The sequence below is a fragment of the Choloepus didactylus genome, chromosome 6 (assembly GCF_015220235.1).
Source record: "Choloepus didactylus isolate mChoDid1 chromosome 6, mChoDid1.pri, whole genome shotgun sequence".
Taxonomy (NCBI): domain Eukaryota; kingdom Metazoa; phylum Chordata; class Mammalia; order Pilosa; family Megalonychidae; genus Choloepus; species Choloepus didactylus.
In genome coordinates this window covers 76,838,758-76,855,773 of record NC_051312.1, presented here as the reverse complement: position 1 = coordinate 76,855,773, position 17,016 = coordinate 76,838,758, and the positions used below count along the sequence as shown (strand labels likewise).

At 37.6% G+C, this 17,016-nt stretch overlaps 1 protein-coding gene across 1 annotated transcript; it reads left to right on the top strand.

Moving 5' to 3' along the window:
- The first annotated feature begins 8,427 nt into the window (after window positions 1-8,427).
- On the top strand, window positions 8,428-9,411 carry LOC119536995 (olfactory receptor 226). Its single transcript, XM_037839633.1, has one exon. It carries the CDS (start codon window positions 8,428-8,430, stop codon window positions 9,409-9,411), a length of 984 nt encoding a protein of 327 aa, XP_037695561.1.
- The last annotated feature ends 7,605 nt before the right edge of the window (window positions 9,412-17,016 follow it).

Here is a 17,016-nt window from a genome sequence, read left to right as displayed (position 1 = left end):
AAAGGATAATTGAATACTCTAAACAGTTGTACACATGTAAATTTGGTAACTTAGAAGAAATAAAACAATTCCTTGAGAAACATAACCTCTCATAACTCATGAATTAATTATGACATAAATAATTTGAATAACTATGAAGGAAGATAAATTCTTAATTGAAAATCTCCTGCAAAAGAAATATCTGGCCTCTGTGGTTTTACTGTAGAATTCCATCAAATACTTAAAGAAGGACTAACAGCAATTCTACAAAATCACTTCTAGAAAATGGGAGAGAACACTACCCAATTCATTTTATGAATCTAGTATTACCCTAATATCACAACTGGATAAAGACAGTACAAAAAAGAAAACTGTAGACCAGTACTTCTTATGAATCTAGACACAAAAATCCTTGACAAAATATTAGCAAATAGAATTCAGCAACATATAAAAAGAATCACTGCAACATGACCAAGAGTGGTTTATTCAGAGATGCAAGGCTGCTTTAATATTCTAAAATCAATCAATTTAATTCACCATATTAATAGGATAAAGAAAAAATAGTGCATGATCGTATCAATCGATGTGGAATTAGTGTTTGACAAAATTCAACACTGCTTAATGATAAACAATCTCAAAAAATTAGGAATAGATGGCCAACTTCCTCAACTTGATGAATAGCATCTACAGAAAACCTTTTATTAGTGTTATACTTAATGGTGAGTGACTGAATGTCTTTCCCCTAGATAGGGAAAAGGCGATGAGGTTCACTCTTACCCCTTTCATTCAACACAGTTAAATAAGGCAACAAAAATAAATCAAAGGCATACAGATTAGAAAAGAAGAAATAAAACTGTCTATATTACAGATGACCTGATTGTCCACATACAAAGCCCCAACGAATCTACAGAGACACTCCTAAAACTGAGATGTGAATTCAGCAAGGTCACAGAATTTACACAACTCAAGAAAAACATAGAAAAATCAAGTGTATTTGTATATATGGGCAATGAACATGTGGATATTGAAATGAGAAATATATTACCATTTATAATTGCCCAAAAAAGAGAGATGGGGTAAATCTAATAAAATATTTATAGGACTTACTTGCTGAAACTACATGGTGCTGATGAAAGAAATCAAAGAAGATCTGAGTAAATGGAGAGACATTGTGTCCACACATTGGAATGTTCAAGATAGTATTGATGTTAATTTTCCCAAAATTGTTGCATAATTTTAAGGCAGTTGCTATCAAAATTCCAGCAATATTTTTGTGGATATTTCCAAAAAATCCAAAATTTATATGGATGGTAAAGGAACAAGAATAGCTAAAACAGGTTTGAAATGAAGAATAAAGTAGGAAGGATCAATCTACCTAATTTCAAGATTAATTTTATAGTTACACTTATCAAGACTGGGTGTACTGGTAGATGCATAGACATGTAGATCCATGAAACAGAATACAGAACCTAGAGATAGACCAATAAACATATTCTCAATTTATTTTTGAAAAATATGCAAAAACAAGCAAAAATATAGTCTTTTTAACAAATGGTCCTAGAGCATTTGGAAATTCATGGACAAAACAATTAACCTTGACCAAAGTTCCACACCTTATACAAATATTAACTCAAGGTGGCTCACAGACTTAAATATAAAATGTTAATTCAGAAAACTTTTAGGAAAAAGGAAAAAATCTTTGGAGTCTAGGGCTGGGCAAAGTGTTCCTAGACCTGACACCAAAGACACAATCTATGAAAGGTAGAATCATTATATTATGCTTCATCAAAATTAAAATCCGTTTTTCTATGAAAGACCCTGTTAAGAGGATGGAAAAATATACTAGACTAGGAGAAACTATTTGCAACCTATACATCTGGCAAAGAACGAGTATCTAAAATATATAAAAACTTTTTGAAACACCATTTTAAACAACAGCAACAAGTAGAAAATAGGCAAAAGACCTGAAGAGACTTTTCGTTGAAGAGGACCTACTGATGGCAAGTAAGTACATGAAAAGATGTTCAACTACATTAGCCATTGGGAAAATGCAAATTAAATGAGATAACAGTACACATTTATCACAAGGATGCAATGAAACTGTATCACAAATACATTCCTGGTGGAAATGTAAAATGGTACAAACCACTCTTGAATACAGTTTGGCAGTTACTTTAAAAACTTAACATATTGCTCAGCATTTGCACTCCTGGGCATTTTTCCCGGAGAACTTAAAATTTATGCTTACGCAAAAATCTGTACACAAATATTTAAGGCAGCTTTATTCATAATATCCTCAAATTTGAAATAACCCGGATAACCTTCAACAGGTGCGTGGTTAAACAAACTGTGATATATCAATACCATGGAATACACTCAGCAATAGAAAAAGAATGAACTACTGATGTACAATTTGACCTGAATGAATCTCCAGAGAATTGTGCGGAATGAAAAATGCCAATTCCAAAAGTTGCATAGTATATGATTCTATTTATATAATATTCCAGAAATGGCAAATTATACAAACGGAGAATAGATTAGTCATTACTAGGGGTTAAGGAGGGGGTGAAGGAAGGAAGGAAGTGGGTTTGGCTACAAAAGGACAACATGAGGGATTCTTGTGGTGATAAAAGTGTTCTGTATCTTCACAATATCTGTAGTAATATTCTAGTTGTGATGTTGTACCATATTTTGTAAGATCTTAACCACTGTGGGTAACTGGGCAAAAGATACATGTGGTCTTTCTATATTATTTTGTACAATTGTCTAACAGTTTTTAGATTAGTACTCTTGTTTTCCATGAGCATATTATATGTAAACAATATTTTTTTATCTATTTTTTCAATATTTATTGTCCATTTCTTAAAAACTTTCAAAGCAATGTGAAGTAAGGGGAGTAAAGAATGTTCTTCTCTTACTTCAGTTTTAGTTAGAATATATCTAGTATTTTCCCATTTGTCATATGCATTTAGCTTTAAACAGATGCAGACTCCATGAGCCCTTATCTGCAATTCCCAAATCCAATTTGGAAAACTGAGCGTTTTCCTCTAAGTTTAGGGCCTAAACTTATGGGACGGCAAAACTTGTTGCCAACTAATATGAGATTTTTAAATAATTTTTATTTGCTCCATGTTCTATAAATAATCACGTATTAGTGGTAGAGATACTAATGTATTATTTTAGGATGCTGCTTCAGAACTCCTGGGGAATGTTAGGAGATATATAGTGTATGCAGCATATTCTTTAAAATCTGACAATTCCAAGTGCTCCATTTGTTTCGGATAAGCAAATGTGACCTGATTTGTTATACTAAGGATATACCTCCTCTGTCCTCATGAATGTTGGGTTTATCAAATGTATTAAACAGTATATATATTGAAATAATTATGGCTTAATAAGTTGAAACTTTTGTTAAGATTCCTCATTATGCAGACTACTATATCAATCAAATCAATGCTAATTCAACCAGCTGCTGGCTTTGATAGTTTTTCAACTAAAATACAGCATGCCAATGACATTTATGTATGTACAGATTTATGTCCTTTTCTATTAATTCATTTCCCACAATGACTCTGTGAGGTAGGCACTATTTTTATTACCATTTTACAGATAATAAAACAGAGGCACAGAGAAGTTAAACAATTTGCCCAAGGCCACATGGTTGAACCCAAGCAGTGTAATTCAGAGCTCACATTATTAACCTCTACATTATACTGCTTAGTGTGGGCTAATTCCTGTGCCAGACATTTGTCACAAACTTTGTTTTCTTTAATCCTCAAAACACCCTGAAATATATGTTATCAATTTTTAGAAAATTAACTGATATATTACAAAGTCCTAGATTAAACAAAATATCAATTACAGTCATGAAACCAAAATCCAGGAACCCTACCTAACTCTCAATTCAGTGCCCCTTCTAGGACATCAGGGATTTTAAGGATGTTACCCATATGGGATCAGGAGAAAAAGGGACAGTCCAGCTATTGAGCCCTTACCATGTTTCAGGTACTCTATATCTTTGAACATTTATTCCTCTCTACCACTCTGTGAGGTATATTAATCCCACTTGAAATATTAAAAATCTAAGGCTCAAATAGGTTAAATAAATTGCCTAAGATTATATGACTGAGCTAGTATATAAAACCAAATTGACCTGGCCTAAAGCCCAGGTTTTCTTTTGAGCATAGTATGGCCTGATGAAGAGAGGTGGAAACTGATGGGGAAGGAGAATGTAAGGAGAGAAATGTATGAGTTTGTGGGGGTGTCATAACCCAGCCTCTTTCGTGTTGCTTTCTTGGTAAATTTCTATTTCCTGAGTCTCCCAAACATACCCTTTTCTTAACCTCTGCCCCAATATTTCTTTTCTCTTGTATCTCTTTTGTTCTCTTGGGCTTCTTCCTTGGAGTCATCCCAAAGGGTCAGAAGGAGGGAGTGAATCGAGGACTAAAGAGGGGAGAGACAAGATAAAGGCATCTTTCCTGGTTTGGCAGTGTTCTCTGACCATGGGAGGACAGGAGGATGGGCTCTCTATAGCATCTTTCTTTGTTCTTTTGCTGCATCTTTCTTTTGCATACATTCCCTAAGTCCTGTCCGAACCAGCCTGGCCATATCAGAAAGATGCTGAGTCAAAGACATCTGAATAAAGTGAGTGGGTCCTGTTATCTGCTGTGTTCTTCTTCATGTGGTCAGTTCTCCAAAATTCTCTCTACTTTTGTCCAATGCATCCATCTTCCTTTTCTTCTCTTTACCTAACAAAACCCAAACCCAATACTACTATCCACATTGTTCATATTGGTCCACTATATTGATATTTAGACTAATATCACTTTATTCATCTTTTGCCCTCCCTACAACCTTTCTATTATACATTCCTATTCTGTCCTTTCCAAACTGTACATCTTCACATAATAGTCTCTCATTGGATATGTTGTCCACAATGCAAGCTCATCCTTTAAACATCTTACTGATAGAATTTCCAGTCTCTTTGCACTTAATCTAACTTCCTCACATATTTTATCTTGTCCCTTCAGATGTACCCTCTCTTCTGCATTCAATGCATGTCTTCCCTACACTTCATTCCAACAATGTCAAATTTTCTGGTAATCCATTCAAAGTCTCTACTCCTGATCACTTCTACCCAATCCTTTTTACATTCTGTCTCCTCTATATTGCATTCCTATTTCCTGCAATTTGTCTGTTCTTCCCACAACACACCTTTCTCCTTTTATTCCATCCATCCATGCTTCCATCCATCCATTTAAATATCTTTACTGAGCAGTTACTATAAGCAGACCCTATAATAGGAAACTCTGTCAGAAGAAGAGAGAAATACCAGTAAATAACCTATTTATACCTGCTGAAATTTGGATATTTCTGGGGGGTTAGAACAAAGGAACTGAAATTTGGAAGATGAATAACACTTCTAAGGAGTAGGGCTGGGTGTTTCTGACAGAGAGAAGAGTAAGTGCAAATACAGAGATTTAAAGAAGATCGCAACATGTTTATAAAAAGGAAAATGATGTGCAATAATGCAATGACTAGATTGTTGTAGAAAAGTTAAAATGAGATACATTTTGATACTTTGTTGGGAGGGTTGTATGTTTCTGCAAAACTGTTCTTGTGGTCAGTGGGGGGTGGTGCAGCCAGATTTCTATGTAGAAATCGTATTTGAGAAGTAGATGGAGTTAAGATTGATGAAAGTTAAGACTGGAGGGAGAAAGACTGGGTAAAGGATACTGAAATATTAAATCAAGAAATAGCAAGGATCTGGTACAGGAGACTAGGGGGAATATAGGAAAGAGGAAATAGGACATATATGAGAGACAAAGAAAAGAGGACTTAATTAGTTGTGGGTGGGATATGGGGAGGAATGGATATAGAAAATTTAGGAAACTTCCATATTTCTGGTGTAGGTGACTTCATGGAAGCTAATGTCATTCATTGTGATAGGGGATGAGTAGGCTGAGGAAAGACTTTCAGGACATTGTATTTAAGGGACCCATGTGCCATCCAGGGAATTTTTATTACTTGCTGTTACCATTAAGGAGCTATGGGGGTTATTTTGGCAACACAGATCCTTCTTTACATCTACTTGATTAATACCAGTAACAAGCTAGCAAGTAATGTGATAAATAGGCTTGCCTGGCACAAATGGAGGCAGTAAAGAAAGTCACTGTATCAAACCTGAGGAGAGAGGAAAGATAAAAAGGTAATTAATGTCTTTCAAGAGAAGATGTGTCATGAACCAAGACCTGAAGGCCAAATGGGAGTCAGCCAAACAAGGGAGTTTGCAGCATGAGCAAAGTTACAGAGTTGATTTTGTGCTGAGAGATGAAGGGCACAAATACAAGGTAGTCTATGGTGAGAAATTAGTTTTAGTGACAGCAGTGACCGAATCTGAAGTACCAGTATGCCTTGTTAAATAAATCTTAACCATTATCGTGTAGGCAGTGGGGACTTTGGAAAGGTTTTAAGTAGGGAGTAAAATGGTCACATTTGAGCTTTAAGTGAGAGATTAAGCCAGAGAGGTCAGTTAGGAGTTTATGTGTAAAAGACTGATTTTTTTTTTTTTTAATGTGCAGACCATCAAAAGTAAAGATAGAAAAGAGAACAAAGATTAAAAGATAAGCAGGAAGGTCTGTGGCCAGGGGGGATCACCATGTCCACAAATGGCATGTGAGGCAGTGATAGAGAAGAAAGGATCAAGGCTGACACCATGAATGACAAGTGTAGGTTTGAGGTTCCCATTTATGGGGGCTGGCGCATGGTGCAGGGATAGGCACGGCAACATAACCTTCCAGGGACAAGATGAAAAAACCACCCCTACTGCTAGATTATGAGATACTGGAAGACTGAGTACATGTCTTAATTATTTTTGATGTACCACAACCCAACCTATGATCTGGAACATAGTTGATCCACTATATATTTTGCAATAAATCAAATTGTAGGTATGGATGGTAAGAATGGTAGTGATGGGAAATGCAGGACAGAGGTATGAGCCTTTTGAAGTTGCATTATAGTACTCTAGTATTACAAGAAATGCCAAGGGCTCAGGAACTGAGTAATGCTCATGTACTGATGGCAGATAATAAAGAAAAGGGAAACTCAGATATAAAACCATTAGAAGGTTGGAGTTTGATGTCTCAGCACATTTTGCCTCGCTAATCACATAGGAACCACATAAGAGCAGGCTTAAGGCTGAAAAGTAAGCTATCTCCTGAGAGGATGTAGCACCCAGATATTCAGCGAACTCTGCCCCATTCTCCTTTCTAATCTCTGTACTGCTTCCCAATGCCAGGGCCATATGAGGACACTGGCTGACAATACCCTTTATTCATACCAACTCCCTTGTGGAGATGCCAACTACTAATCCATGTCAGACCCAGCAAAGGCTTGAATTTTTGAAAAGGCAAATTTTATTTTTGATACCTGCATAAACAACAGAGTACCCTGTTAAATCTATGCTTTTACATTGGTTGTGATGCTCAAGGAAGGTGGTCTGCTCTCATTCCAAGAGAGGTTTGTGTTTGCACAACTTTCAGAATCAATGGAATTCTTAATTCTTCTGCCATCCAGAATCCACTTCCTAATCTGATTACCAGCTGGGTCCTGGGTCTTCCTCTTAATACCGGATTACATGGAATTTTAATTCTACAGGTGTTGTGACCTTCTTTATTCTGCCTTGTTCTTTTTCTTACATGTGGGAGCTGCTCCCCTAGATGAGCCCCAAATATTCCCTCTCCAGGATGTATATCCATGATGTACCTCACAGTCCCTCCTTTGCACCACCTAAATGTTTTAGACGCTCTGAGGTGTTGGCACTTCTTCATTGTATCTCTTAGTTTTGTGTGACCTGAAACACATCACTTAATTTTTGTAAGCCTCCGTTTCATCAGGTGTTAAATGGGTCTGATAATCGTACTACCTCACAGAGTTGTTGTGAAGATCAAATGAATTGTCTGCAAATTTTTTAGAACACTGCCTGTCCTAATAACACATTGTATATATTCAATTGTTCTATATTTTATTATTACTACACTGTGTATCTTATTTACTCAAAACAGAGTCGCTATCCAGCTCATCGACAAACTCTCACTGCAGGGTAGCATAGATGCTATTATTATTTTTGGTTTTTATCTATGTTTGCTTCAGGAACCAGCTAGCATTATTTTTACCTCTGATTTCTCAATACATGCTTCTCCAGGGGCAGAATAGGCTCCTATCCTATCCCCAATACAAAAACACTTATTCTTGTCTATTTTTTTATTAGCTCATTTTTTGGATTAGAAAGCAATGGCATCAGTTCAATGTTTAATTATATGCACTATATATATTGTATTTTCTCAATAGATTTCCCCCACCAAAAGAAAGGCTGTGCTCTTCTTTTGCCTCTGAAAGACATAGTGTGTTCTTGTCTCCTGAAGAGCAGTGGGCAAGACCAGCCTCATGGAGCAAAGGAACCAGAGCAGGAGAGTGAGTGAGTTTGTGTTGCTGGGCTTCCTAGCTCCTGCACCACTGCGGGCACTGTTGTTTGCCCTTTCTCTTCTGGCCTATGTATTGGTGCTGACTGAGAACACACTCATCATCCTGGCAATTAGGAACCACTCCACTCTCCACAAACCCATGTACTTCTTTCTCACTAATATGTCCTTCCTGGAGATCTGGTATGTCACTGTCACTATTCCCAAAATGCTTGCTGGCTTTCTTGGATCCAAACAGGGTCATGGACAGTTAATCTCCTTTGAGGGCTGCATGACACAGCTCTACTTCTTCCTGGGCCTGGGATGTACTGAGTGTGTCCTTCTCGCCGTCATGGCCTATGATCGCTATGTGGCCATCTGCCATCCTCTCCACTACCCTGTCGTTGTCAGTGGCCGACTGTGTGTGCAGCTGGCAGCTGGCTCCTGGGCTGGAGGTTTTGGCATCTCCATGGTCAAAGTGTTTCTCATTTCTCACCTCTCTTACTGTGGCCCCAACATCATCAACCACTTTTTCTGTGATGTCTCCCCCTTGCTCAACCTCTCATGCACTGACATGTCTACAGCTGAGCTTACAGACTTCATCTTGGCCATTGTTATCCTGCTTGGGCCACTCTCTGTCACTGGGGCCTCCTACATGGCCATTGTTGGTACTGTGATGCGCATTCCCTCCGCTGCTGGACGCCACAAAGCCTTTTCCACCTGTGCCTCTCACCTCACTGTTGTGATCATCTTCTATGCAGCCAGCATCTTCATCTATGCCAGGCCCAAGGCACTCTCAGCTTTTGACACTAACAAGCTGGTCTCTGTGCTCTATGCTGTCATCGTACCATTGCTCAACCCCATCATTTACTGTTTGCGCAACCAAGAGGTCAAGAGGGCCCTACGCCATACTCTGCACCTGTACCAGGGCCAGGATGGTAACACCGGGAAACCAAGCAGTAATGAGTAAGGAGAAGGTGTTAAGTCTTAGGAAATTCTTTTAAATTTGGAATCTGTATCTTCTACGAAGTCCCTTGGAGTTCTTAGACCCTAAATTAGGGACAAGAGTTTCATAGGCGCCCCCAAAGGCCGGGGAATAATTCCTTGTAACTAGCTCAGAGAGAGGAAGAGTGATGACTTGCAAGCTAGAAGCTGTATTTTCATGGAACAAGGCTGTAAAATACAGGCAAGAGGGTGGTCCAGTGTCATTGTAAACTACGTAGAGCAGGTTCCATGAATCGTGCATCCTGGTGGGGTGGAAAGGGTTGACCATAAGTAGAAGAGATGACTGAGCACAATATTTTTTTTTAATTCAGTTTTATTGAGATATATTCACATACCATACAATCATCCACAGTATACAATCAACTGTTCACAGTACCATCATATAGTTGTGCATTCATCACCCCAATCTATTTCTGAACATTTCCTTACTCTAAAATAAATAAATAAATAAATAAATAAATAAATAAAAATAATAATAAAAATAAAAGTAAAAAGGAACACTTAAAGCATTCCATTCCCCCATCCCACCCTATTTTTCAGTCAGTTTTCGTCCCCATTTTTCTACTCAGCTGTTCAGACACTGGATAAAGGGAGTATGATCCACAAGGTTTTCACAATCACACAGTCATGCTATGTAAACTACATAGTTATGCAATCATCTTCAAGAATCAAGGCTACTGGGTCATGGTTCGACAGTTTCAGGTATTTCCTTCTTGAACTTCAGTATTTAACAAGCAAGCAAATGTAGAACTAGTGTCTTCTTAAATCGTTCTTCTTGGTTCTGTTTCTGTGTCTTAATTCTGAGACAGAAGGGGTAGAAAAGAGGAAGAGAAGGAGGAAGCCATTCAAGAAAGCAGAGGCTTCATTATGGAAAAGTATCAGGGGTCTTGTGGATGAAATCCCTTCTTGTCATAGGACACCAACTTTATCCTATGAGCAAAGTAAGAGTCCAGAAGGAGATCATAGTAGTATGAGCTCCAATGCAAGGAGCTAAGAAACTGAGAATTTATGTATTGGCAACCTGTCACCTCCTGAACTACAGGGCTCGCCAGCTTCACTTCCTAAATCAATGGGGTCATTGCCCAGATTGAACAGAGGTCGCAGTGAACTTGGTGGTGGAATGCAGTTCATTTAATCTTCTGTCTCTGTAATTAGACTATAAGGTCCATGGAAAGAGGGATCACATTTGCTTGTTCATCATTTTATTACCATGGCCCAGAAAAGGGTCTAGCACAGGTGGCTATGAATAAATATTATAAATGAATATAAATTGGAGTCATTTAGGCAGGGCATGTGTGCTACACCCATAGAAAGTGTTGGCCTGTACTGGAACTAGAACCCTCACATGTCACTAGAGTGTGGGGAGCATGCCTCTGGGTTTAGAGACTTAGCTGGCATAGGAGCTCTCTAAAGGATTTAAGACTCTGAAGAGTAAACTTAGTGAGTGAAACTTTTATAGCATCCCAAATAGGGATCTGGGTATTCTTTAAAGTTTTCAGGACTGCTGTTGACTTGGGCTTTTCATATTGTGGTCATTTGGCATATCTCGGTGGAGCATGCATGGGAGTAAACCTCCAGGACAGCCTCTTGACTCTATTTGAGTCAAGACTAAACCCTTATTTTGTTGCCTTTCTTTTCCCCATTTTGGTAAAAAATGCTGCCCATATTTTCATAGATGCCTGTTGCTTGATAAAATACATGCAAGGATACTAGCACTACTAGCAAGATATTGGGCATTAAATTGCTAGTCCTTTCTTATTAAGATTTCTTATATAATATACATATCTATTTGTGCCAAAACAATTATATAACCTCATAAGTATCTTCTCATAATAATTTGAAAATGACTGGATAAAAAGTTCATCAAAAGTGTATCTCCTAATTGTCCCCATAGAATAAGTTTCTGAAATGGGGTACTGGTCTGGAATAGGCGTGTCCTCTTCTGGGCATCACTATTGTATGAAACTCCCTTTTAAGCTAACCTCTGTTAATAGGAAGTAAAAAAGTGATGTAGACTTTCTTCATTATGCTTTTCTTTATCTCCCTAGCTTTTATCTATAAAATGCATTACTTTTCAAGATGAAAAAAAAACAGCACCTCAAATTCTGGTTTCAAAAATTGAAACCAAATCTTTGGGTATAGGAATAGTGCTGAACACAATGTCCTGCACATTTTCATTGTAGAATAAACAAGGAATCAGAGAATGTTTAAGCCAGACTGGCAGCTCTTTTGACTTTGGACTCAATTATAGTAGTCACATGACCCTCATGGCTTGCATTGAATTTGAGGTCATAAAAACCTCTTGTGATTTTTCAAATGAACTATTAATAAACAGGTTAGATATTCCCCCATCCTCCACTGATGTAATTATTTTTCCCCCTTAAACTAGATATAGGGCTTTATTTTATCCCAGTTACATTTAATCCTGTTTGATACACACCATTTTTTTTCTTGTCTGCAAATCTTTTAAAATATTGCATAGACAATGTGACTCTACTGTAATTCTCTCTGGCAGTGTCAGGGAAAGTCTCCACTCCTTCCATCAGTAAAGAGGCAGTATTGAATCCAGACTGTCATTCAGGTTGGATGGCTGCTCAAAGTGGCCAGAGGCAGTTACCATCTAAGGGCAAGTGAGAATCAATATAAGCAGCTCCTTTGCTCAAAAATTTATACTGATTCCCACCAACTCTGAATATAATCCAGGTTTCTTAGTCTGACTTTCAAGGTTCTTCAGAGTAAGGTCTCAGTTTTCCTTTTGATCCTTACCTTAATCTGTTGCCCACTATGCACCCTGTGCAAATGAATGTTAGATGGTGTCACAGGATAATATTTCTACTGAGGAATCTGATAATGAGGATGCTGACTCCTTCTCTCTACGCTGCTCTCATTTACCACCTGATGCTTATTGTTCTGATAGTGAAAAACCAGTTATTCCTTCTGATATAGAAGCATATTTAACAGAACTTTTACCTAAAAACACTCACGTACAATTTCCAAATGATAAAAAGTGGAAAGGCCTTACTATAACTGGGACAGATGATTCATATCCTTCAAGTCCTATATTAGAAAATTATACTGAAGGAGAAGCTAAACATAATAAAAGCTGTGAATATTTTCAAGAAAGCGGAAAGGCCTGCTCAACCTTCTTAGATATAGATAACATGTAACCATCTAGTGCTCTGTGTAAAAAGAAAACAGGATGGGATTGGCTGTAGCTGTTACTTTAATCATAGATAAGTCATAACTAATGTAGCAAGGCTGAATATAGTTCTAATCAAATGTATGCTTATCAACATGTTGTAATGGCTAAACTAATCGCAGAATGAAATAAAACTATATTAATAAGTTAGAGACAAGTAATAGTAACCTTTTCTAAATTTGTATATTTTGTGTAAGTAAAAAGTTGCAATATTGCTCTTACAGAAGTCATGGCTTAATTAGTAGAAATATTATCATTCAAGTTTTGCAGACATTCAAGGCTAAGTCTCTGATAATGCTGTGGATACCCTCCTTTGATTCTGAACCACTCGTGAATTAGGGCACTTCATGAACCACTTGTGGTTCAAACGTAAAAATAGAATATGATTTGCTTGAATGCAAATCAAAAGTGCTATAAATTCTCTGTAACTGAGACAAGGAGGAGCTTTCTGATGTCCAGCTGTGCCTGGAGGAGCAGGGGCTCCCAGGCTTGGTAATGTATCAATGAATTTTTACATTGTAAACTTGTTCCTTTTACCTTAAGTGCTCCTTTAGTAAAAATGTGTTGAAGTTAAACACTTGTCTTGAGTGCTCTTTACTTTTAAACTATTGTCTGTCCCTATACTGTTAATTGAGTGGGAGGTTACTTGATGAAGCCCAAACTGACTGAATCACAACCTGATAAGGCTCAGGCATTTTCTAACAAACAGAGATGCTAAGTTTGAGGTTTAAAGAGGTGAACCCGTGACAATGGTGATTCACAATCTTTTTTTTTTTCCTTTGGACTTGAACTTAATGATCCAATATCTTTTATTATTGGCTACCATTTCACATTGAATAGAAATATAAAACAACCCCCAAACTTTTCTGGACGTATAGCATTTTAAAACAATCCTTCTGTAGCTCTGAAAACCCTGTGTCCCTTCATTTAACACCCTATACTGTCATGAAATAAAAGGAAAGACTGAAAAATTGTTGGATCAGAGGAGACCAAAGAGACAAGGAAAGAAAATGGGATGTGGAATACTGGACTGGATCCTGTATTAATAGACAAACTGATAAAATCTAAACAAAATTTGTAGTACAGTTAAGAATAATGTGCCTGTTTTGGTTTCTTAGTTTTGACAAGTAGATCTGGTAATATAAGATGATAGTATTAGGGGAAACTGAAACTGGGTGAGGAGTAAAGTAGAACTGTCTTTACTGTCATTGCAACTTTTGTGTAAATCTAAAATTATTCCAAAATAAAAAGTTTATTTAAAAAAGAAACACATGACATTATTATGTCTTTTTATACCAAATAATTTAATAGAAATTTGATTGATTTCAGTGGCTTCCTAATAATAAACGTAAGTTGTCCCCTCCTTTTTGGTTTCAGTGATGTGTACAGCAAACATTTTGCTCTTGTGTGCAGTACTAAAAACAATTTTTTTTTTAAATTTTATATGGAGTTTTACTTCTCATGAAATTCATGCATTGATGCTGTTTTAATTTAGTTGATTGATGAGGAAGAATTCAAAGTATAAATGACACATAGTTACAGCTTTATACATTTAGCAACTCTAATAGACTATACCAGCTCTTTCAGATATTACTGTTTGGTGCAGGAAAGCATGAGTGGACAGTTGCCATGCATTAGGTAGAGAAGAGAGGGCTTACAGCACAGATGTCTTCATTTTCTCTTAGACTCATTCTTCAGGGGACTTTACCTTCCCTGATTTTCATGCTCCTTAGTCTTATTTCATGAAGATCAGTGGCGCCAGCCTTCCAGAATTAATACCAACTCACTGTCTGCCTTTGGACATAGAATATGATGGTGGGGGAGAGGGGAGGAGAAGGGCAAGGTCCATGGTTCTCCATGAAATTCCACTTAGTCACACGCAGATCTTTAGATTTTCAAGGGCTAGAATAAGTTTCTCTAGGATTTCTTGTTTTTTTTTTTTCCCCAGGCCACTGCTTCAGCTCCCTTCAGTCACATTTGGTTACTAACTGAGGCACACATGCATCTTCTGGGCCTTCGTTCTTCTATGAATAAAGTTCTAGCAGTTGATTATAGTCTTTATGGTAATTTGGGGCAAAATTAATAGCAGAGGCTCTGAGAGCTTACTAGGCTGTGGACAATTTGAAAGACAGGAGGGGTTGTCACCTCACACTTTTCTTAGCATAGTGCACACTTTGCAAATGTTCATTAAATGATTAAATGCTTCCTGGTGTTCAAGGCAGTGGGTGTGACCTCTAGCCACTGTGGAGACCTCATTATTGTCATCTCGCCTTTTGCCACCGTTACTCTATATTCTTTCCTGTGCTAGACTCTTAACACTGAAAACCTTCTAATCTTTTTTTCCTACTGATTTGATTGATGAGGAACAATTCAAAGTATAAATGACACATAGTTACAGCTTTATACATTTAGCAACTCTAACAGACTATACCATCTCTTTCAGATATTACTGTTTGGTGCAGGAAAGCATGAGTGGACAGTTGCCATGCGTTAGGTAGAGAAGAGATCCTGGTTGTGGTTCATACTCCAGCACAGATAATATTTTACATTTGTGTAGCTATCTCAATTCAGTTTTAGAACTGTTTTCATATGCATATTGCTTTTTATTTTGGTAATGCATATGTAACATAAAATTTGCCATTTTAATCTTAGCACCAATGATCCAATGTTTACAAGACAACTATTGTTCCCCATTTTATGGATAAATAAACTGAGGAATGAAGACAATTTTTCTGAGCTCAAATATCTAAAAAATAATGGAACCCTGATTAGGAACCTGACAGCTGAACCAAAATTATTTCCTATCATACTACTTCCAAACTCTCTTGCTCCCATGATTCTATCACCTCTGTGATGAAATCTTTTCTAGGTTTCCCCAATGAGAAGGCATTTCTCCTGTCTTGGAGTTCCTAGAACATTTTATTTGTACCTCTCTTATGGTACACAGCACATTCTATATGTTACACTGTGTACTTCTTATTTTACTTATAGCATTATAGGTTTCCAGGGAGCAGAGACCTTGACCTATATATTTTTATTCCAAAGAATGTCTAACATAGTGCTGTACACATAACAAAAGGATCAATAAAACAGAAAGCATGTTTGATGTAAAGAATGCACAAATGAATGCCTCTGTTACCTCATATGGTAACCTCTGTTACCTACTTAGTTTTCTTATCCTGGTTTTTGGTGTTGCATCACCTGGCATATAAGAGTAGAAGGAAAGGAGTTCACCACAACCATAGATACAGAGAAGCATGGTGCATGTATAAATAGAAACTGATGGATGGAGGTTTGCCTTCCCTGGCCAGGTCCCCTGGACATAGTTGGCAGCACACACGGTTTCCCTAGAGTCAGGCCAGAAGGAGTGTAAGTGAGCTTCCTGGGGGGAAGAAAAGGGCAAAAGGTATGCAAGGGCTGAATATACTCTCCTGCCTCTGATCTTGTCTTCTTGCCTTAGTGCTGTGATATCTGCCAGGTGGTCTAAACAAACACCAGGCACATATTCCCAAGGAGTACAAACAGCTGCACACCAGCCTTCTTTCTTGTGATCAGTGTAAAAATCTGAAGAACTTTCCATTCTTAAAAGAGGACAGATGAAGTGTGGTGAGTGGTTGGATGTATCAGGAGAGATTGACCAACCCCAGAGAAGGTAACAAGGAAGATGAAGAGGGACATGGGAAAATGACTTCAGGCACCATTCCTGGACAGGTGTTGTGGGGAATGAATGGGGAAATGAAGATTCAGTGCACAGTCCACCTTTACTCGAGGTTAGGGAAATTTAGGCGGGTGCTGGATCGTTTGGGTGTTGGACCACTGTCCAAAGGATAAATTTCTTGTTCCAGTGGTTGTCTGTCAGTGTCTATTGTTTTCCTTTGACAACAAGCACATACAGGGCTGAAAAAAAGGTCCTATAGCACAATGAAAGAGATTTCTTTCCTAGAATTCCTTAGAGGGCCCAGCTCTCAGTCATCTTAAAACAGGAAAAAAAGAAAGAGATGATTCTCATTTCACTGTGCTTTAAAGTGGAGCTTGCTGAGAGGTACATCTGTGTAAAAAAAAAAGTAGAGGAGAATATGATATGAAGAGGGGCGTGCTTGAGTGTATAGAAGCAATAAGTTAGAGAGAAGATAAGGAAGAAGGAATGAATAATCCTAACTCAGAATTCTTCAAAGATGCTCTAATCTTGCGCTCTGGGAAATTCAGTTTATCTCATTCTTCAGATATGACAGAAAAAGTGAGTAAAGGAGAGAGAATGAATAACTGTGTGTGCATGTGAGCATACGTGAGTGGAAACGTGAGTACATATGATGAAGCAAGCATGTTTGAGGGTTGTTATGACCTAATATAATAATAGCTAATGCTTATAGA

Bases quoted from the DNA above. Each gene is read 5' to 3' on its own strand.
- LOC119536995 (XM_037839633.1), top strand. From the start codon at position 8,428: ATGGAGCAAAGGAACCAGAGCAGGAGAGTGAGTGAGTTTGTGTTGCTG.